Source organism: Capra hircus, chromosome 6, assembly GCF_001704415.2.
Source record: "Capra hircus breed San Clemente chromosome 6, ASM170441v1, whole genome shotgun sequence".
Lineage (NCBI taxonomy): Eukaryota > Metazoa > Chordata > Mammalia > Artiodactyla > Bovidae > Capra > Capra hircus.
The window spans coordinates 59,906,424-59,920,659 of NC_030813.1; the positions used below are offsets into that span (position 1 = coordinate 59,906,424).

A 14,236-nucleotide genomic window follows, 5' to 3' on the forward strand; every position below is an offset into this window, starting at 1 on the left:
GGAAACCCCAAAGATCATGGAACTGCTTCTCTTTCCCTCTTCAAAAGGCACTCAAAGCGCTTAGGGCCTTTCTGGATGGGCTACCCCATGGATGCATCAGTTCAGCTTTTCTTAGACCCTGAACTCAGACTGAATCTACTCACTGCAGGTGTCGAAAATGCCTGGTCTGCATAGGTGGAATCTCAGGTGTGTTGGGCTCCCACCTCTCTTCCCTTGAAAGATTGGTCTGGATATTCCTAGTGAAGGTAGCTGGGGATTCTCAACTGGGGCAACTCCCCCAGGGCAGCACTGCCTGACCTAACCCACCTGGGGCTCCTGGCATCTTACCTGCTGGAGCTGCTAGTCTCAGGTTACTGATGGGGAGGGGACCTGGCAAGCTTGCTCTGTGCCTGGCAAGCCTGAGCTCCCCATCTGCTGTGCAGAGACAGAGACAGAGTGGCAGCTGTGTGCCCGGACCCTTCCCATTGCTGGAGAAGTAGAAGACTGCAGTGCCTAGCCGGGGACTTACAGAGGCTTAGGGGGAAGATGAACTGGCCCCATTCCTGCATCTCCTTTTGCTGGATTTACTTTGCTGCCTCCAGACTGAGAGGTAAGAGGCTGGCAGGTGTGCAACTGTCTTAGCTCAGGGATCACTTCTTTGGTGGAATGTTGGGTGGGCCAGGAAAAGAACAGATGCTCCAACTGTAAGGAAGTATTTCAGCTTCTTACAGTCTCATGCTGACCCTGTAGGCCTGCCAGAGAAATAACTCCACTTGATCCAGAGCTTGTTCCTAGCTGATGGTAGGTAGGTAGGTAGATAGGTAGGATGGTAGGTAGGGATGATAGAACCAATGCTAGTCCTCGGTCTGTTGCTCTTTGCCTTGAAATACTCATAACACTGAAGCTTGATCCAGATCCCGCTTTTTGAGCAGCTGTAGAACCAGCAGATGGAAAATATGCTCAGAAGTTGTTCAATGACCTTTTTGAAGACTACTCTAATGCTCTTCGTCCAGTAGAGGATACAGATGAAGTTCTGAACGTCACACTCCAGATTACACTTTCTCAGATTAAGGATATGGTGAGTAACATAGTGTTGACTCTTCTGAATGGTTAGAATGAAACTGACAGTGCTTTCTAAAGGGAATGTCTTACCTGGGAATTTGAGAGAAAATGAGAACAGACAGCTCTGTGTGCAAGCTGGAGGGAGAAGGGAATAGAAGGGAATAGAAGCGAATTCCAGGGGAGGAACACTTTCTACAAAATTAATTGCACTAAATTACCCAAGTCTTTCCATGAACATTAACAGTCTTAGAACATCTCAAGAAAGTTGGTTACATATTACATGTTCCATTTCTATGAAATGTGCAAAGTCAGCAAAACCATAAAGACAGAAAGAGGAGTTAGGTTGCCAGGAGCTGTGAGAATGATGGGGAAATAGTGATTGCCTGCTTGATTGTCATATGATTTCTCTTTTGGGATGACAAAATGTTCTGGAAGCAGAGAATGGGGATGGTTGCATGAGATTGTGAATAAACTGGAAACCGCTGAATTGCACACTTTAAATGGTTAAAGTGGTGAGTTTCATGCAATATGAATTTTATCTTAATTTTTAAAAGATGTTTTAAGATGACATACATTAATGCTCATATGTGTTTAGTTACACAGTTATGAAACTTCAAAATCTTTTTTTCTATACATTGTTGATGTTTGATGACTTTTTCATTCAAAAAAAAATCATTCATCAGTTGATCAATTTTCAGAGAAATTTGAGCAGTTGACCTATGCATCTGATGATTTAAATATTTGTCCACTTGATGCTCCAAACACTAATCAAGCAGGAAAAATATGACCTTGGCAATCAATCAAGGAGATAGACTCAAAAAAACTCTTGCTCACTTATTGGAAATAGATTAGTGTTCTTGGAATTCCTGTTTTGAAGACAGGTATTTTACAGACAAAGTGTGTTTGACTGAGGTGTCTACTGGACAGTTATATCTGGGTTAATTTTGCAGGATGAGAGAAACCAAATTCTGACTGCCTATTTGTGGATCCGCCAAATCTGGCATGATGCATATCTCACGTGGGATCGAGACCAATATGATGGACTGGACTCCATCAGGATCCCCAGCGACCTGGTGTGGAGACCGGATATTGTCCTATATAACAAGTAAGTGCAAGTCAGTAGCTTCTCAGGAATGAACTTGTTGATTAGACAGAATGTAAACATAATGGGGCCTCCCTGGTGGCTCAGTTGGTAAGGAATCCAAGTGTAATGCAGCAGACCCAGGTTTAATCCCTGGATAGGGAAGATCCCCTGGAGAAGGAAATGGCAATCCACTCCAGTATTCTTGCCTGGAAGATCCCATGGACCGAGGAGCCTGGCAGGCTACAGTCCCTGGGGTCACAAAGAGTCTGACATGATTTAGCAAGTAAACCACCATCAACCACCACCACCGCTACCACCAAACATAATGGAAGAGGGAAGTTTGAAACATGCATGAAGTTAAGTCAATTCATGTTCCTAGATCCTGAACTGATAGTTATAAAACCTCAGATAATAAAATAATAATGGTCATAAAAATCTTAGAGCTGCATTCTCCCTTTCAGGTGAGAAACTGTATTGGAAGTCATGTTAGTTTTCTAGGGCTACTGTGACAAAGTACTACAAACTGGGTGGCTTAAACCACAGGAACTATTGTCTTGCAGTTCTGGAGGCTAGAAGTATAAGATAAAGGTATTGGCAAGGTTAGTTCCTTCTGAGGCGGTGAGGGATCAATCAGTTTCTCTGCCCTAGATTCTTGGGTGGTTGCTGGCACTCTTTGGTCTCTTGACTTGTACAAGCATCACCCCAATCTCTGCCTTCTTCTTCACATGGCATCGTGTTCTCTGTGTGTTGTCTGTGTCCATATCTCCCCTTGCATTGATGACACCAGTCATATTGCATTAGATGCCCACCCTACACCAATATGACCTCGTCTTTTTTTAAAAATTAAAGATAAGTTTATTGCTTTTCTTAACACAAAAAATTTACAGATTTACTGTTTAAAAAAGATAAAGTTGTCTAAATTACCCTGATAGCTCAGTTGGTAAAGAATCCGCCTGCAATGCAGGAGAGCCAGGTTCAATTCCTGGGTTGGGAAGATCCCCTGGAGAAGGGATAAGCTACCCACTCCAGTATTCTGGCCTAGAGAATTCCATGAACTGTATAGTTCATGGGGTCGCAAAGAGTCGGACATGACTGAGCAACTTTCAGTTCAGTTTCAAGACAGAAGTAAAGATTACTCATAATCCCACAGAATATGATCTCTTCTTTTAAATACATTTAACTACTAATTACAGCTGCAATGACTCTGTTCCAAATAAGGTTGTATTCTGAAGTGCCAGGGGCTAGGGTTCAACACATAAACTTTTTGCAGATGCGGTTCAGCCTGTACCAGTGGTGCTTCCTTGTCTATGATCATGTATGGAAAATACATGATACGGTTAAGATTAAGGGGCTTCCCAGGCAGTGCAGTAGTAAATCTGCCTGCCAATGCAGGAGATGCAAGAGACAAGGGTTCAATTCCTGGGTTGGGAAGTTCCTCTAGAGTAGGAAATGGCAATCCCCCTCCGGTATTCTTGCCTGGAAAATTCCACGGACAGAGGAGCCTGGCGGGCTACAGTCCATGGGGTCACAGTCAGGCACAACTGAGCGACTGAGTACATTAAGATTTAATCAGAAGGAACCAGCTAAAAGCTGGCCCATGGATTTTGGACTTTGTATAGAGTGGAAGATGAACTGGATCATGAGATCCAGGTGGCCTTTTCCTGGTCTGAGAGCAAGGGTTAGTGAGTGGGCAGGTAAGGCTTAAGTTTCTAAGATTGTAAAGTGTGCGTGAATCACCTGAGGAGCCTGCTGAAATACAGATTCTTACTCAGTAGGTCTAGGGTAGAGCTGGTCGTTCTGCATTTCTCTGAGCTTCAGATGGTAGTGCTGCTGGTCCATGGACCACACTTTGAGAATGAACCAGATCCCTCTGTCACAACTCAGGCTCAGCTGCTCCACCTGTTGTCAAAAGGGCTCTCTCCCTTTTTATTCTGGAACTCAAGTCTCTCAGAGTTAGGAAAAGTCCTCTTTGAGCAGAGCGAGATGAATGAGGAGCAACTTGGAGAGAGGGACTCTCCGAGGGAACTCACTCTTCTACTGGGCGTGAGTTTCCCTTCAGGATGCCACACTGGTTGGTTGCAGCCTGGATTTTAGTTTCAGTCCCTACTCAGCTTGTCCAAGGGTCACAACTTTGTGAATCATACCTCTGATCCTGCTGACTGTTCCCCACTCTGAGTGGCTAGAGGTATCTTCTGTATGCCTTCCTAAGCAAGGTGCTTAGGAAGCACCTTGCTAAGTCCAAGTGCTAAACCTCTTTCAGTCATGTCTGACTCTTTGCGACCCCATGGGCTGTAGCCCACCAGGTTCCTCTGTCCATGGGATTCTCCAGGCAAGAATATGGGACCGGGCTGCCATTTCCTTCCCCAAGTACTGGTGCCTTATTACCATGGTTCCCACCCTGCGCACCCCCCTCACAGCACACACGCGCATTCACATACATAGAAGGCAAGAGAATGGGCCAGGATGTCCATCACCTCCTCCTGGAGAATAAGCAGAGGACATGCTTTACATAGAACACTTACAGCACTCTGTAAGTTCCGAATTCTCCCTGAAAAAAACAGAATGCTGGTTCTCCTTTTCCTCTTGCTTTGATTGACTGAAGCAGTGACCAGCTCTTATTGAAAGTCTTCTCTGTGAGCGGGAATGGTGACCTAAGTTAAGTCTGCCCCAGATCTCCTTATCAGAGAAGCCAGTTAATCACTCGTGAGCTCACACAGACCTGTGGTGGCTTTGGTAAATTTTGACCCCATTCTCCATCCTTCCCCTCCCTGCCCAGATCACTGGCCTCCTTGAGATGTGTGAGTCTGGTCCCCACACTTTTCCACACAGACCTTTCCCACTATACTGATTCATCAATTCTTTTCTGTTCATCTGGGTTAACTCTTTAGTCTTCTTTGCTCTCCTCTTATGGACAGTTCTGTTTTGAATCCTCTTTTCTCCTGTGTATTCTCCTTCTCAGTAACATCAGAGTTTTGCTATCAATATTTAGAGGAAACCCTAAATGTAGCTGTGATTGGATGTCATTTGCATCCCTTTGAGCAGCTGAAATGAGAATGGAAGAGAGTTAGAGTATCAGGCAAAGGAGGGACCCCAGTGATAGCTGTTGCCCTTACCCTGGTCCTTCTAGCTGAATTCCTGGACCTGTAGAATCTTCTGATCTCAGATATAATATCAGTACTTCTCAGAAACCAGTACTAAACCTTGTAGACCCCAGAATGGGCTTCCTGAGTGGTGGTAGGGAGGATAAAGAGGGATGTAAGACAGGTGATCCAGTTGTGTGTGATAAACATAGTTTGGGCAGGAAGATGCTGAACATCTAGATTCACCATTGGTACCTGAGTCCATGGGTTAGATTATCTGGGGTGAGTGAGCAGGATGGTGATGTGCCTGGAAGCTATTTCATGTGAGGAGCAGTTGAATTGATTGATGCTTAGTTAGAAAGACAGAGGTCCTTAGGAAGACTTGATGGCTATCTTAGGCAATCAGAGAGAAAATAAGGTGGAGGGAAAAGAGGAAATTCCTCCAGAGGACAAAACCCAAAACAACAAGTAGAAGTTAAAGGGTTTTGAAATTGCATTTTAATTCAATTAAAAGGAAAACTAATAATTTGAATAATGAGTTTTCCTAAGAGGTAGTGAGCTCTATAACAATATAATGACTCGAGCAGATATTGGCTATTAGCAGTTCAGTAAAGGAATAAATAAATTGAGGCTCGAAGTTCTGGTGGGGTTGTTTAGTATAGGTCTGTGGGCAATATAATGGTTGGTGTAAGAGACTGCAAGGATTCCTGACATTTTTAAATTAGGTAAAGAGTGGATTACAGAAATTTCAGATGTGTGTTTATTATGAGATAGTTTTAATGGTTGGATTTTAATGAACAGGTTTAACACTTGGATTTTAGACCTAATGAGAAATTAGGTACCCTGCTGAAATCAGAAGATTTGTCTATAATTTAGCTTTAAGTTCTGTTTACATAGCTTAGGTGAAAGAAAGTGTAGGAAAACTTTCAGATGAGATTGGATATACATATGTCAAATTTGTTCAAATTTTACATTTTAAATGTATGCAGTTTATTGTATGTCAATCCATAAAACTCTTTAAAAAGAAAAAAAAGATGAGATTGGTAGTCAAGGAGGGACAAGAGGAACAGGTTTGGAGAAAAAGGTGTGGATTTATTGTGAGACCTGTTCACTTTGGGAGACCAAAGGAACATTCACATGGAGACGGCCAACAAAGAGATTGCAAAGCAAGTTTAAAGCCTGGAAAGAAGGTCAGGGATAGAGCTGTCAAAAGCCCTTTAAGCCCTTATAGAACTGCTCAAGGAGATTTGGAAGCATTGGTGGGCCATAGGAAACCATTGCAAGTGCTGAGCTGTAAAATAATGTGATCAGAGAAACCAGGGAAATAAAACAAAGTACTGGTCATGAAGCAATTAATAGTAATGTCTTCAAACTCCTCCTGAGTAGCTGGGGTGATGTTTTCAGACAGTGGGCTCCTTTGCTTCTGGGTGGGTTGGCCCAGTGAGAAACATTGTGAGCAGCTGGAGGGAGAAAAGTAAGGTTGGGGCGTGTATTCCCTTGCTCCCTTCCTAGAGTTATTATCTTTGGCTGGCTGTGTCCTTTGACAGAAGGCATGTCTCCTATCCGAGAAGGAAATGGCAACCCACTCCAGTATTCTTGCCTAGAGAATCCCAGGGACAGAGGAGCCTGGTGGGCTGCTGTCCATAGAGTTGCACAGAGTCAGACACGACTGAAGCGACTTAGCATGCATACATGCATTAGAGAAGGATATGGCAACCCGCTCCAGTATTCTTGCCTGGAGAATCCCAGGGACAGAGGAGCGTGGTGGGCTGCTGTCTATGGGGTCGCACAGAGTCGAATGCGACTGACGTGACTTAGTAGCAGCAGCAGCCGCTGCAAGTCTCCTATCATGCTGACCCTCTTCTGCCGCTCTTCCCTCCAGGTACTGATAATTGCACCTTCCCTTCATTTCTTCAGGCCCAGGAATGGTAATAACTGTGCTGTTACTGGTCCTAGAGTGGTTGCCCTATACTTATCTTAGTAGAGTCCTTTTATTAAATCCTCCTCAAGCTATCTAATTGAATGTGCCATCCATTTCCTGCAAGGACCATGACTAATAGAATCATTCTAGCTCCAGATATATTCTCTCTGACTCCCAGATCTCTTATACCAGGTAGGATAGGTGAGTGATGCTCCAGTTCTCAACATTTGGATAGCTAATTATATATACTTTTTATTTTTACAGAGGGTAGGTTCTGTCATTTTCAAAAACGCCATTTTGTTGTCTTCACAAGACCCACATTAAAGAGCCCCTCTTTAGACTTCCATTAAAAATTGAGCACCACAATTCAGCTGCAATGCTTTGATTAGAGTGGACACAATCAGACCATTGCCTTGTGGTACCTAAAGGTTAGTAAGTAGGAAAAAACTTGTAAAACATGTCAGTTCTTAGATCTAATACATCATCTTCTAGCAATTTAACCTAAGGAAAGAGTCAGTGAATAAATGCAACAGTTTGATGACAGGGATGTTCACTGTTGCATTGTTTGTAAATGTAAAAAATAGAAACAACCATAATGCTGAGCATCAGTGAGCTGGTTAAATTACTACGGCACATCTCTAAAAAGGAGTATAATTGCATATAATTTAGCTATGAAAATAATGTTGCAGAAGATTATGGACAAATGACCACCTACATTTAAAAACTGTCTCAGTCTTGTTTTTGGTAAACTAACTTTTTTGTTTCAAGATAATTTTACAGAAAAGTTGGAAAGATGGTACAGAGTTCCTGTATACTTTTCACGCAGTTTTCCTTAACATCATGTCTTACATAACCATAGTACATATGCCAAAACTAATATAATACTATTAGTGTTGCTCGTGGTAAAGAATCTGCCTGTCAATGCAGGAGACAGAGAGACGCAGGTTTGATCTCTGGGTCAGGAAGATCCCCTGTTGTAAGAAATGGCAACCCACTCCAGTATTCTTGACTGGAGAATTCCATGGGCAGAGGAGCCTGGTTGATTACAGTTCACGGGGCTGCAAAGAGTCGGACACAGCAGAATGACTGAGCACACAGCTAAACTACAGGCTTTATCTGGACTTCACCAGCTTTTCCACTAATGTCCTGTTTTCTGTTTTAGGATCTAATCCAGCATATCACATTACATTTAGCCATAATATAGTTTATAAGGAAAAAATTGTAAGGAACACTGAGAAAAATATGCATTAAATATTAACAGAAATGGATCAGTTAAGGCTGAAAGCATTGAAAACTGACTTCGTCTACCTTGTCAAAAAAGGAATTTGTAGGAAGGATATGCTACAGCTCACTGAATTAAAGGAGAAAAATCATTGATAAGGCCTTGGAAAGGACAGACTAGGACTACTCCATAGTCCAAGACAAGGGGCTATTGAATTTTTAAAAAATTTTTAAATAATTGATTTTTCTAGGAATCTATTATCAGATTGACTCTTTTTTGGTCTTTGGGTCACTCTGCTTAATATTTAAACCCCAGGGAGTATGAATCAGTTGGACCTAGCTCAGGTCACAAGCCAGCCCCTGGCCAGGGGAGCCTAGGGTACCTTGATCATCATTTCATCTGCCTTACAATGGTGGTGGAAAAGTCATTCCCCAAAGCGAAATAGAAATTTTGTACCCCCAAAATGCCAGCCATAAATGTTGATAAAGCAAAACCAAGATATATCTAGAATAAATTATCTTTTAATTATAGATGAATAATTTTTTCCTCTGTGTTTTTCAGATGTTCTAACAAAATCATTTAAGCAAAGCCTCTCTGTCAGATTTTAGCCTCGTTTACTTTTTGTCTGGGTGTTTGAATCATTATACCTGGACCAAGAGAATGGCATTGGGGACGGAGAGGAAGGGATAACAGGCAGAGATGCTTGTTTAACTCTGGTTGCCCTGGGCTGCACGTGGGCTCTTAGTTGCGGTGAGCGGGGTCTACTCCTCGTTGGGGTGCACTAGCTTCTCACTGCAGTGGCGGCTTCTGTTGTGGAGCACAGGCTCCGTGTGCACAGGCTCAGAGGTTGTGGTGCATGGGCTTAGTTGCCTCAGAGCATGTGGGATCTTCCCAGTCCAGCGATTGAAACGTGTCCCCTGCATTGGCAGGTGGATTCTTAACCACTGGACCACTAAGAAAGTCTGGCGGAGATGCTTTAAAGGAAGAATCCAAGAGAACTTGGCCCTAACTAGTTATAGGAAGTGGAGAAGAAGGGAAAATTAGAGCTGATTTTGGACTTTCAAGCCAGTGTAACAAGAATAGTGGTCCATTGCCAAAGACACTGAAGTGATGGGAAAAGGGCAGTGAGCTGTCTGGGTTAAGGAACTTGGTGAGTTGTCCTGGTAAGCAGCTCTCATTTTCCTCCTCTGACCTCCAGGGCTGACGATGAATCTTCTGAGCCCGTGAACACCAATGTGGTCCTGCGGTATGATGGGCTGATCACCTGGGATGCACCAGCCATCACCAAAAGCTCCTGTGTGGTGGACGTCACCTACTTCCCCTTTGATAATCAGCAGTGCAACCTGACCTTTGGCTCCTGGACCTACAATGGCAATCAGGTGGACATATTCAATGCTCTGGACAGTGGAGACCTCTCCGACTTCATTGAAGACGTGGAGTGGGAGGTGCACGGCATGCCTGCTGTGAAGAACGTGATCTCCTATGGCTGCTGCTCTGAGCCTTACCCGGATGTGACGTTCACTCTCCTTCTGAAGAGGAGATCCTCCTTCTACATCGTCAACCTCCTCATCCCATGTGTCCTCATATCTTTTCTGGCTCCCTTGAGTTTCTATCTCCCAGCAGCCTCTGGGGAAAAGGTCTCCCTGGGAGTAACCATACTGTTGGCCATGACTGTATTTCAGCTCATGGTGGCAGAGATCATGCCAGCCTCAGAAAACGTCCCTCTGATCGGTGAGTTAAAGTCTCTTACACTTTTGAGTCAGCTTTCTGGTGACTGCAGTTGTATCTGTGCCTTTAAATTCATAACAATTAAGTCAACTACAAACTCAACACAGGCTCATTTAGTGTCTTCAGTTGGCATCTCTGAATAGTGATGTGGCTGTTCAAGACAAAGCTGGGCTTGAGGTCTCCAGGTTTACCCAAAAGAGGAATGAGAGCCGTGTTGTTTAGAGCAGTGGTTCTTGAAGTATGGTCCCTGGACCCACAGCATCAGCCTCAATTTGGATATACAAATCCTCAGGGCCCACCCTAGACCTGCTGACTAGGGTAGGGGTAAAGCCTACAAACTGTTTTCACAAGCTTTCTGGGTGATTCTGAAGAGCATTTCGTTCAAGTCAAAACACCACTGGCTTTTAGGCGAAGGCCCTGATTTTGAAGTCAAAGAAATCTGCATTTGAACTCTGACTTCGCCATTCCTTCCTTGATCAACCTTAAGCAATTTACTTAATCTTTGAGTCTCTACTTCATCATCTTCAAAATTTGTGTAATTGCTACCTCACTGTGCCATTGCTTAGCACAGAGCCTGGCATATGGTGAGGACTGAGCAAACAGTGACTGTTAGTATCTCATCACATCACAAGGGGTTTCTTCTTGGGAAAAATGGTAAACATGATGGAAATGATGAGCTAGATTTTTAAGCCTGCCATCTACCCTTGATAGAATAATTCTCAACCTTTATTGGGTATAATAGGTGTGAGGGAGACTGTTATAAGTACAGGTAACTGGTGGTCCAGTGGTTAAGACTCTGTGCTCTACTGCAGGGGTGTGGGTTCAATCCCTGGTCAGGAAAGTTCCACATGCCATGAGGTTCAGCCAAAGGGAAGAAAAAGAAAAAAATACAGGTTCTCACAGCAAAAGAAGTTTTTAAAAAGCATTCTTGGACAAGATTTGGGAATCTGAGGTGATTCTAAAGTAGATCACATTTTCAAACATCTGCAATAATGAAATGTTCCTCCAAGGGTAGACTGTGGCTGCCATCACTGCCTTCCTTTTCCTTTACCTCTCTTGTTGTGAGATCCCTCCTAATACCTTTAATACCTACTTCCTGCCACCAAGGATAACACCCAGATCCACCACCTCTGCCTCAATGACTTATGTTGTAATAGATGCTTTCAGGAGAAGGCGGTGGCACCCCACTCCAGTACTCTTGCCTGGAAAATCCCATGGATGGAGGAGCCTGGTAGGCTGCAGTCCATGGGGTCGCCAAGGGTTGGGCACAACTAAGCAACTTCACTTTCCCTTTTCACTTTCATGCATTGGAGAAGGAAATGGCAACCCACTCCAGTGTTCTTGCCTGGAGAATCCCAGGGACGGTGGAGGCTGGTGGGCTGCCGTCTATGGGGCTGCACAGAGTCGGACACAACTGAAGTGACTTAGCAGCAGTAGCAGCAGCAGCAGATGCTTTCAAGAATCAGAAGCTAGATCTAGGTTTTAGTTCTGTAAAGCAATCAGTAGGAGGAAATTTCAGAACACCAAGAGACTTAGTGACCAATATAAAAGAAATATTATACTGCCTTTTGTCTCCTGAATGTAGTATTACCCATCTGAATAACATTCAGATGTTATTACGTTGGTTTCTCTATTTGGAGATTTCTTCCTTGTTATGTTTCTTCAAGCAAGCCACACACACACACACACACACACACACACACACACACACACTCACTCACTCACACACTAGCACTCGCACTCATGCACCTCTTTTTGAGAAACAGACACAGAAAGTTCTCTCCTTTCTCATCACCACTAATAAAGAGGAAAGGGTGTGTTGGTTCTTTCATTACTTTTCCTAAGGCAGAAATGATTGACAGTGATGACATCCAATCATAACCCTGTTTGAGGCAGGATCAATAGGCAGATCCTGCTCTCTGCTTTACCAGCTAAATTCAACAGGAAGCTGGCTCAGTTTCTGAAGAAAGATATCTCAAAACATGACTCATGAATTGTACAAGCATTACTTTTCCTGTCTTTGTGATAATATGAAATGTATCTTTTTAGGAAAGGTGCACACAGATCTTTCTTGAGAGATTTAATAGTCACAATGTGTTATTCGTAGCACCTATGAAATAGAGTTCCAGTTTTAAGAAATGTATTTACATTTACTTCATTAAGTATAGCATTTGATCCAGGCTTTTGACCCATATCCTTTACAATGTTAAGAAAGATTTTGTTTTTAGTTTACTCAGAGCTTTTAACAAATAATAAACAGATGATGAACATTATCAAATGTATTGTTTTCATCTGTTAAGACAATCATGTGAGTTTTTCTTTTCCTCTGTTAGTGTTGTGAATTACAGTTTTCTGTGGTTGAACTAAATCCTTCTTTATCTTGATGAGTTATCAATTAAAGACACCATAGGATTTAGTTCAGAGAAGGCGATGGCACCCCACTCCAGTACTCTTGCCTGGAAAATCCCATGGATGGAGGAGCCTAGTAGGCTGCATCCATTGTGTCACTAAGAGTCGGACATGACTGAGCGACTTCACTTTCACTTTTCACTTTCATGCACTGGAAAAAGAAATGGCAACCCACTCCACTGTTCTTGCCTGGAGAATCCCAGGGATGGGGGAGCCTGGTGGGCTGCTGTCTATGGGGTCGCAAAAAGTTGGACACGACTGAAGCGACTTAGCAGCAGCAGCAGCAGCATACTAGTCACCATTAATGTGTACAACTTCCAGTTGTTTATTTGTGAGTCAAATATGAAGGCAGTTTTTCCCTCTAAATATGTATTTATTTATTTGGCTGCTTTGGGTCTTAGCTGTGGCACGTGATATATTTCATTGCAGCACATGGATTTTCTTTTTTCTTTTTTTGGATTTTCTAATTGAAGTTCGTGAGCTTAGCTTCTTCTCTAAATGTGGGATCTTAGTTCCCCAACCGGGGATAAAAACCACATCCCCTGCATTGCTAGATGGATTCTTAACTGCTGAACCACCAGTGAAGTCCCTTGAAGACAGTTTTAAGCTAACTTGGTTGCTGTTATTTTCCTAGGCAAATACTACATAGCCACGATGGCCTTGATCACAGCCTCCACTGCTTTGACCATAATGGTGATGAATATCCACTTCTGCGGGGCCGAGGCCAGGCCAGTGCCACCCTGGGCCCGGGTGGTCATCCTGAAATACATGTCCAGGATCTTGTTTGTCTACGACGTGGGTGAGAGCTGCCTTAGCCCTGACCAAGACAGGGAGCGAGACTGTCTTACGAAGGTTTATGACAAACTTCCAGAGCCTAATCTGAAAACAACCAGAAATAAAGACCCTTCCAGAAAGAAGGAAGTGAACAGACTCTTAAAGAATGACTTGAGGTACCAGGGTGAGAACCTGGAGGATGGGGACAGCTACTGTGCACGGTACAGAGTGTTGACAAAGAATATTGAATACATCGCCAAGTGCCTCAAAGACCACAAGGCCACCAATTCCAAGGGGAGCGAATGGAAAAAGGTTGCAAAAGTCATAGACCGATTTTTCATGTGGATTTTTTTCATTATGGTGTTTGTGATGACTATTTTGATCATAGCAAGAGCAGATTAGTAAGCGTTTGATATGGGGGAATAAATCAATATAAGTCCCTGTGATCTACTTTAATACTCTTCCAAATCAGAAATATCTATATCCATATTTACACACAGATACACAAATATATATAAATTAGGGGTTATATTGTCTTTACTTTTTATTTTTAACTTCAGATCAGTATTATAGCTGTCAGTTTAAATTAAGCAGGAGGTTCAAAATTTCCAGGGCAAGACAATGGAGGAAATAGAGAAAAGTGAAAGTGAAGTTGCTCAGTCGTGTCCGACTCTTTGCGACCCCTGGACTGTAGCCCACCAAGCTCCTCCGTCCCTGGGATTCTCCAGGCAAAAACACTGGACTGGGTTGCCATTTCCTTCTCCAATGCATGAAAGTGAAAAGTGAAAGTGAAATCGCTCAGTCGTGTCCGACTCTTAGCGACCCCATGGACTGCAGCCTACCAGGCTCCTCTGTCCACGGGATTTTCCAGGCAAGAGTACTGATGGGTTGCTGTTGCCTTCTCCTAGCTCCTACTAGAACATGCTTTTAAAAAAAGAAAAATAGTCATATATTCCTTAGTGTTAATTTAAGTCTCC

General features: G+C 43.2%; 1 protein-coding gene across 1 annotated transcript; it reads left to right on the top strand.

The window, feature by feature from the left end:
- On the top strand, positions 452 to 13,682 carry CHRNA9 (cholinergic receptor nicotinic alpha 9 subunit). Its single transcript, XM_005681535.2, has 5 exons — positions 452 to 589; positions 912 to 1,057; positions 1,992 to 2,146; positions 9,547 to 10,079; positions 13,120 to 13,682. Exons 1-5 carry the CDS (start codon positions 526 to 528, stop codon positions 13,659 to 13,661), a joined length of 1,440 nt encoding a protein of 479 aa, XP_005681592.1. The 5' UTR covers positions 452 to 525; the 3' UTR covers positions 13,662 to 13,682.

What these genes read in the sequence shown, in the direction of transcription:
- CHRNA9 (XM_005681535.2), top strand. Translation starts at nt 526, where the DNA reads ATGAACTGGCCCCATTCCTGCATCTCCTTTTGCTGGATTTACTTTGCT. An exon ending in TGCTGCCTCCAGACTGAGAG is followed by an intron (nt 590 to 911) that starts GTAAGAGGCTGG and finishes CTTTTTGAGCAG; the next exon opens with CTGTAGAACCAGCAGATGGA. An exon ending in TTTCTCAGATTAAGGATATG is followed by an intron (nt 1,058 to 1,991) that starts GTGAGTAACATA and finishes TTAATTTTGCAG; the next exon opens with GATGAGAGAAACCAAATTCT.